General features: G+C 35.5%; 2 protein-coding genes across 2 annotated transcripts; one reads left to right on the plus strand and one right to left on the minus strand.

The window, feature by feature from the left end:
• Positions 1-1,892: 1,892 nt before the first annotated feature.
• Positions 1,893-4,719, plus strand: LOC103320006 (polyamine-modulated factor 1-binding protein). The gene is made up of 4 exons (XM_008221609.2): positions 1,893-2,097; positions 2,217-2,268; positions 2,388-2,541; positions 4,506-4,719. The coding sequence occupies exons 1-3, from the start codon at positions 2,013-2,015 to the stop codon at positions 2,536-2,538; spliced, it is 288 nt and encodes a 95-aa protein (XP_008219831.2). The 5' UTR covers positions 1,893-2,012; the 3' UTR covers positions 2,539-2,541; positions 4,506-4,719.
• On the minus strand, positions 2,576-8,583 carry KAT3 (potassium channel protein). Its single transcript, XM_008221611.2, has 13 exons — positions 8,299-8,583; positions 7,928-8,143; positions 6,492-6,653; positions 6,339-6,396; positions 5,740-6,057; positions 5,311-5,550; positions 5,130-5,228; positions 5,015-5,047; positions 3,933-4,118; positions 3,620-3,697; positions 3,362-3,431; positions 3,147-3,281; positions 2,576-2,766 (listed from the first exon to the last, which is right to left on the minus strand). The coding sequence occupies exons 1-13, from the start codon at positions 8,478-8,480 to the stop codon at positions 2,663-2,665; spliced, it is 1,881 nt and encodes a 626-aa protein (XP_008219833.2). The 5' UTR covers positions 8,481-8,583; the 3' UTR covers positions 2,576-2,662.
• Between the last annotated feature and the right edge of the window lie 209 nt (positions 8,584-8,792).

Below are 8,792 nucleotides of genomic sequence, written 5' to 3' on the forward strand. Positions count from 1 at the left end.
AAAGGGAATTAAAAGTTAATTCCAATATTCAATATCCAGTGGCTTCAATTAAGAAAGACAATGAAGTGAAGTGCATACTTAGAACATCTCCAACTATGTTAGGGCTAAATTCAAATTTTCACCCTCCAAAATATAACTATTCATGTATTTTTATGACTCAAACTGTTTTTTCTCCAACCTTGCGGACTCATAATTTGAGTCCGCAACTTTATTAAATTGTTTAAGAATGATTAATGCTTAAATTTTTTTTGTCATTAATTTTTCTTGACATTAATTTTGTTTCAACATTCGTGAATTAATTTTCTAAACATTTTAATCTAAAAAAATTAAAATTCCATGAACATAACATTTTTTTTGGCTTGAAATTAAAATGAGAATGATTGTATAGTTTGAGAGTGGGATCTCATTTAGATAAATTACAAATATTATTTTAAACATTTGATTTTAATTTTGATAATTGGATCTTCTTTTTCTCGTTAAAAATCAAGTTTAAACAAATATGGGCTGTTTATATCTATTTGAGAAAGCTTGAAAAATGACAAAAAGTTGGTTCCCATTGCTTTACACGTGGCCAACTTTTAAAGGCTCCAAAAGATTATATAAAGAATTAAAAAAAGAACAAGTAGATGCATAATTGGTTTTCAAAGGGAGCTGTTGGATTCCAACGTCCCTTTGATGTGAGCCTTCTACGTGTCCAGCAAATTTGCTCTGTCTTGTCATTCCTTCACATGCTGCAAGTTGGCTCCGACTTGGGGCCCACAGAAATTCCACCGGACTGGAAAGTTGGGCCAAATTCACCCAAGATTTCGACCCAAATTACCACCCCTCATTATACATGGTTGGAGAAGGTTTTTGGGGCTATAATCCTAAAATTTGGGTTTGGCCCTCATGGTTGGAGATGGTCTAAACAATCAAGAATTTTGATGTGCTTCCTGTCCATATACATTTTTTTATTTCTTTTTTTCTCTTGGTGACTTGGCCAACTTGCTCTCCATTCTATTTGATTGATTTTTAAACCCCTTTTAAATTTACAAATGCTTATTCGAGCACCTAATATATATATATATATATATTTTATACTAATGATATTGAGAAATAGGGATCGAACTTAAGACTTCATGTGCATGAATAAATGTTCTTAACCACATATAACGTTAACATGTCATGTTGTCTATATACCTTTTTTATTATCTACAATTAGTTAATTTGCAAATAAAAATTAGGTCATTTGACAAATACAATGTATTTATTCCCTTTACATTCAACTTCGATCCATCTTCTATGCGCCTATTTTTCCTCTAATTTTCAAAACCATACCCTAAACTAAACCAATTACCCCATCAATAAACATTTCTAGCTGAGTTTCTTTCTATTGGCTTCTTCCTTAAAAATTAACACATGGTTGAGCCCTAGCCCTAGGTCATTTAATTTCCACTCCTATTATTCTCTAGCTCTCTTGGTCTCTTTCTTCTCAATCCTCCATTCTCTCTCTATTATACTTATGTTATACAAGATGGTATGGTGGAGATGTGATTAAAGTTCTCATAAAATGTACAAAATTGCAAATTTTGGACTAATTAGCATGCACTCATACTAATTTTGGGACTAATTGCAATTTCTTTTAATTTGCATGTAAAATGCATGGAGAATCGAAGAAACTTTATGTCCCATTTTGAAGGTTCGTCTTAGTTCTCGAAATCTCCGGACTGGTCCTTTAAATATCATACACGATGTTAAAAAATTTAAAAAACTATTAACAAAATTCGCATGGAATGTCACTAGAGTAAATGATGAAATTTGAATAAGCACAATTTCAAACTCAAGTATGTTTTTAGTTCCCTCCATTTTCCTGGTGTACTCTCAATTAGCAATTAAGCTGTTTAGGCTATAAATCCACATCTTTATAAATAGTTGGCTTATCACTTTTCAATTAAGCCAAACAGACCATTTCTTCCATTTTAGCCTTTGCCAAGCTTAAAATTACACACACAAATCCACTCATCTACTGTTCAATGGCGACGTCTTCACCATCTCAGCCGGATCTTCAGCTCCAACTTCAACCGGAGACCGAGTCTCAGATGTCATCTATCGTCTATGGTTAGTTCATTTCCTCCCTCATTTGCGATTTCTTAGCGCGGTTTGGTTTGAGGTTTTGAGATTTTTGAGCGCCGATGAAAACTATTTGATTTGAAGAAAATTTGGATCAAATCGTGCAGAGATTTCACAACAAGTCCAGGGCGCAATGGAGAACATGTTGAAGATGATGAGGTTAGTTTTCAAACGCTTTTCAATTTTGATTTTAATTTCAAGGAGCTGTTTGATCGCTCTGCATATTATGAAGTTCTGATGGCGATCTGTTTTTTTTGTTTTTTGTTTTTTTATTGTAGCGAAATTGATGATAACTCTGCCGGAATAACCGAAGAGATAGAGAAGTGCAAAGAGCAGAGTCTTGAGAAGAAGAGAGGCTTGGAGGAAGCCAAAGAACAAGTTGAGAAAGCTGCTTATGCCGTTTTAGAGATGCTCAACAACAGAGCATAGAATGTAAGTGCTATAAGTTCTTCTTCCAATCTTCATCTTTGACATGAGTTACGCTATAGAATTTCTTTGATAAGGTGACTGAAACTGATTAGTGATCATTCATACATCATTTTCATGTTCATGTTCAAAAGATAAACAAGTGATCGTTGTCTCTTAATGCGTCTAATTCTTCGACCTGTGAGCCGTCCGTCATCACAACTGTGCTTCCTCTTTTTCCAAACTTTTTCTCTGGATTCACAAAAACAAAAACAAAAATGCTATCATTGATGTGATTTTATGAATTTGAATTTATGTTCTTTTATGTATGAATTTGAATGGCAGCCCAATAGCTCAATTCTGAGATGATTCTCATATTATATATATATATATATATATATTCTATATTGTTTGGCAATGTGTGAAATCATTGAACTCTCTGGCCTTCTAGGGGCTGATTTTAGATTCTCATTAGTTCAAATTTGAAATAGCCACTTACCATCCAAGACCATCTTACAGTATTTTGGAATTGGTTAGCTTAGTCTTCAACAAATATCTTGGTATTGTTTTAGAAAAGGAGCATTAGTAAAAGAAGAGTTTTTTAGAGGTATGGGTATCGGATTTGGTATTACCTGCTAATCTCAGAAGGTCTTCCATTGATTCAGGCAAATGAATGAGTTTTCCATTCGTGTCACCTTCATCTGGATGATGTCCATGAATTATCACTCTCAGGGTGATTGCCCCTGGAGTAGAAGTTTCGTTTGTCTCTGTACAAATGATAGCAAACCTATTAATACATACAATGATTGAATTTAATAGTAAGTGAACATGGCACAAATGCTATTACCTTCCATATTTGTATCTCCATGGAAATTCGCCAGCTCATTATATTGTGTATTCTCATTTGCTTGTATATGCTGCAAGGAAAATGTAGTCATCATCATTAGCATGAACTGAAACTACTCAGTACTGGCTTTTACATTGGTGAGAATTCATAATATTTTCTTCGATAAACAAATACCTTGTGAAATACAATTCAAGCTAAGGAAAAGCTAGATCAGTAGACTTAGATTTACAGGTATTCTGTTAAAAGGGAGATGTGTACCTCTATATTCAGCTCATCCAGGAATTCTGTTAGAAATGGAATTTCTTGTAGCATCTCTTGTTTTAAGTCTTTCAAGTGCTGAGAAGAAAAGGGTCAGTGTAAACAAATGCCTATGCATGATAGGGTTAGTATATATCTTTAAAAAAGGAAATGAGAGCAATGGATATTCAGGTTACAATACAAAGCTACATTTGCTAGCTGATATACTCTTACTTAAGTTATAAGGTGGTATTGTTTAAGAAATTTCTAAAAGGTTGTATAACAATGTTATGATAATTATGAGGGGACAAATGAGATAAATAATGTTACGAACCTCAATGAAGTTTTTGATCATTATCATTCCGTCTTCATTCTGTGGCTGTACCATTTCCTTGAAATGATGATGGCTGATCCGGATAACCTGAGAAAGCTTCTTTGTTCTCACCGTAAAAGGTTGGGGGGTATTGAAAAATACTCCAATCTCTCCTACCAAGTCTGCAGATCCTAGTTTTGAAAAAAACTGCAAAGTACAAGCTAATTTAATCAGGAAAATAAATATAAGAAAAGGGTTCAGATAATTAATTCTGGGCATCTGCTTCTCACTGTCAACATTGTTCTAGTAGCTTGTCTCTGTGATAGAATCCTTAAATCTTCCGAGAGTTGATTCATACGTCGCCAGTTAGTTTGTTTAACATGTTAGGAATCTCCCAATTGACTTTCTTTTTTCCTTTAACGGTGTGAGAAGAGATAGATATTTCATGGTTTCTGCTTTACCATACCTGTGATTTTGTATTTCAACTCCATATGTATAGCATCTTTTTAATTGTAAGTCTAAATGACAACAATCCGTTCCTGAATATGGTTTAAAGTTGATATTTTGATAATCTTTGTTCATTTGCCTCTGCAGGTTATTGGAAGCTTAACAGACATAATTCAATTTGTGTATAGAAGGACACACAGTAGGAGCTGTTAGCAGTCTGAGACACTAATGTGAATTTAGTTCAAAAGACATGCTTAAGTCATCTGACTATCAGTTTTGACATCCTACAATGCCAAGAGGTGCCCTTTGTTTTCTTTTCCTTTCTATATTTCTTGCAGTTCGTTCATAGCTAGCCACTCAATCGCTGCGTTATAACATAGCCCTTATCTTGCATTGCATGTTTTACTACATTACAAGAAGTTCTTAAACTCCTGGGTCTTTCATGTTTACCCGGAGATTACTTCTTCATGTTGAGAAATTACAGTTAAAATACCACATAGGAACATACCAGTTTCTGTATGGAAGAGGCAACTTACCATCCCCACTGTTTGTTATCGGGGACCTTGAGAGTGGGTAAATTGCATCTTCCATACAGGAGAGATTCTGGACCCCGAAATAATGTATTGAATAGATCATAATGAAGTGCTTAAAGATACCTGTTCTGTGCCATTCTTGTATTTCAGCACGTCCTGCAGTTTCAAATGTGATGTGCAATTAAATTATGTTTCTTATGTATAAAGGATGAGAGAGAGAGAGAGAGAGAGAGTATACCAATGCTCCAAATACTAAAATGTAGAAATCTGTTGGAATTTCGTTTTGTAAGATGATATCAACTTTGGGTGGAAAATATTCGGCTTTCATCTCCGACGCCTGCAATAGCAATGTCTCCGGTAAATTGGCAAAACAAAATCAGATTATGGGTTAAGATTCAGAGGGAAGAAAATGGTTCTACCAATTGAACAGTGAGGTGCTCAGAGACTCCTTTGAATAGGTACGTTTTCTCGACGGTTCTGCGGAAGAGATGCTGGGAAATGCTGGATCTGATTGCTTTCGGAAGGTCTTCTAGCACTTCTTCTTGCTGTAACTCTGCTGTCTTGAACTTGAGTTGCATGTGTGCCAGCATTTGCTCTTTCAAGCCTTCTGGGAGCCTGTTCTTCCTGGCGTATCTGAATATTTCATTGATTGAATCCCTCTATATATAAACCATAATTCAACAGAATATACAATTAGTCACCTGAGTTAGTCTTGACCATCGAATCTCATTTATTTAAGTGAAATGCTAGTGTTAATCATTCACGTATACGTAATTTGGAGAGTTGATGGTTGTGGATTTCACTGTGAGTTTCACGCACATCAACAGTTCAGAATGAGTAAAAGTTACCATGAATAAGGTTCGGACAGCGCTATGGACGATGAGATTGGTCATGTTTCCAACCAAATAGGCAAAGAGGCCAATGTTGAATAGCATATAGAAGATGCTGAAGATCTTCTCCCCTAAGTTGACTGCATGCAAGTCGCCATATCCAACGGTGGTGAGGGTGACAGTGGCCCAGTAGATGGAATAGGTGTAACACAACCAGATGCTTTTGTGCTCAAAGTCATTGACTTCTGTTCCAATCCATGTATTCGATAATGTTTTGTGATGGGTGGCCATCCAAAAGTAGAAGCAACCTGCTGAGTGCACCGCAAATAGTGTAACCTGTGCTCATGCATGGAAAAAGAGAGGTTAAGTATGAAACCCATTACAATTGATCTAACATGCTATGTTGTTAGACTATTAATCAAGATTGTTGATGATTTGGAATCCGGTCTAAATGTGTGATCAACGTAACATGTTGGATATCAAATTATATCAAATAAAGCAAAATATGTGGTCAACATAACATCTTTGATATCTAACTGTGTCGAACGAAACAGAGCTCAAAGTAGTAAAATTTGGTGAGTGGAATGATGGAGGAATGGTGAAGGGAAACTACTTACACAAATTAGTTTGACGTATCTTATCCAAAAGTAACTAAAGCGTGTGTCCTTCTCTAGCCTGCAGGAAATTAATTAAGAGATTAATTCTTGATTAGGATCTAAAATCAAATGTGAATTATGTGTGATTAATACATCATGTAGCTAGTTAGGTACCTTTTGAAGAGTTCACTGACGCGCCTAAGACGCCAGAGACGAAGCAAATTGAGGAAGCCAAAGACCTGGGCATAGTGCGAATTGCCAGTAAACATTCTGTATATGAGCTGAATTGGTAGAGTTGAGACTACATCCATTGCAAAATATATGCTTATCACATACCTGCAGCCAACAAAGAGGAGATTGTATTACCATCATCATCATTTCAAATTATCTTTGGTAATTTGTTAATTCCTCGTTACATCTTTCTTAGTATCAAGATCACAACGTTGCGTGGTGTTATCAATTCACTAATATTATAATGTGTATATATATTTTATTAATACTTTATTACTATAGGTCCATCAAATATCAACTATATTGTCCACTAATTTAATAAAATATATATTAATAACACCACGTGACGATGTGACTATCATATCCAAAAATTTCCAACGTGGTAGAAAATAGGCTAAGACCGATTTTGGACAAAAATACAAAAATATAACAAAAAGTGCTGGGCCAAATGGTGCTTTGGATTTTGATGGGCTGCCTTACTCAAGTGTCCCCGCACGCTAACCGAATCTTATCACGGGCCGCAAGGCTATGGTCTATAATGGGGTATAGGGCTAGACTAACCAAGGGGCAATTTTGTTTTTTCTTTTCTTGTAAAAGCATAAAATGGCAAAACGTATTAGGGACGGTAATTGTTAAAATGGCAATCATTAATTAACACAAACATAAAAATGGCACGACTTTCTAATATTAAGTAAACCAATTTTATGTTTGTTCTATAAACTTCTCAATTGTTTTATGTCTTAATCTCATATGTTTTGACAGAGGGCCCACTAGTGTAGTGGTTTGGAGTATTTACTCCCTCATGCAATATTCTGGGTTCGAGTCATAGCATCTGTGTAATGTGTGTGAGTTTAGTATGATATCGCCCCTCTCAATAAGAAAGGTTCATTAAAAAAAAATCTCATATGTTTTGAAGCCATTATTTACATCAGTTGTTTCAACTTTTTTAGAATATAATTTTCCTTCCAAATCTCTCATTAATTTGGATTAGTGGATTTAAGCTCAATTTTTTTAGAAACTTTGCATATTAGTTTCCACTTATATACCAAATCACATCTTCTTCTATATCATGTTATAAATGGTATCCAATTTTTTTGGTTGATTCTTTCCTTAAACTGTAATTTCTGTTTGAGTAAAATGCAATTTTGGTCATTGAGTTTTGCATCAATTTGATCACTGTATTTAATTTTGAAATCGTGACAAAATACAGTGACTTACCTATTATAACTTTTTTTTGAAAAGTCTAAGAACAGTTTAAAAGAGAGAAAAAAATAACTGCCTTTATGACCCTGAATCGCGCTCCTAAACGTTTCACGTTTACATGTTTTTCTAGCAATCAATTTGGAGACAAATGGGAGCAAATTCAGGAGAGATCATACCTCAAAGCAATTTTCTTGTGATCAAGCACCAAAAGGTAAGTTGACTTGTCCAAGTAAGCCACGAAGAACGTTAGGACTATATCAACGGCGAAGAACGCATCCACCACCAAATCAACGGGCATGAGAGACCCCGTTGCCACTTTCTTGAAGGCTAGCTCAAACGGCGACGCCCATGCTGAGTATATCACCAGTAACACCAAGAACGCCTGCCACCACCTGCGACGTCACATTCAAACATACATATCGAATTATCTTTTGCCAGACTGTGATATATATATATATATATATATATATCTTGACACGTTGTCAGACAGTGAATATATGTCTTAAGATGTGTTATCAGACAGTGAATATATATCTTGATACTTTACCGGTATCTCCTGTCGTAGGGAGCAATAACAAATTTCTTCAGCTGCAAGTGCTCTTCATCGACCACAGTTCCAAAAGCCGGTAAGATGCTGCTTGAGACCGAGGCCAAATTCCTGATTTCCCCACTGGACCGCCTTCGGAACAGCAAAGGGAGAGGCGAGGTTGGGTCCGTCCACGACGTCATTGTTGAGAGAGAGAGAGAGAGAGAGAGAGAAAGAGAGAGAGGGGAGGCTCTTGCCTCTTGTTTATGCAAGTCTACGATCTCGTTGAATTAGAATAATAATATAGCCATGTAAAGCTTCTAGTATTTTGTGCAAGTATTATTAGGGCTAAGTATTATATAATAGGGGTAAGGCGGTAGAGAGCTATCAAACCATCTTATAGTATTCATTGTTGTAACATAATTCGCGTGAAGATGACATATACAAATTAGGGAATTAATTAGTAGTGTCGTCTTAATGTCTTGCCTTATTTTGTCAATTCGCACCTTCATAAC

The sequence above is a fragment of the Prunus mume genome, linkage group LG2 (genome assembly GCF_029339155.1).
Source record: "Prunus mume cultivar Tortuosa linkage group LG2, ASM2933915v1, whole genome shotgun sequence".
In the NCBI taxonomy this organism is placed as follows: Eukaryota; Viridiplantae; Streptophyta; class Magnoliopsida; order Rosales; family Rosaceae; genus Prunus; species Prunus mume.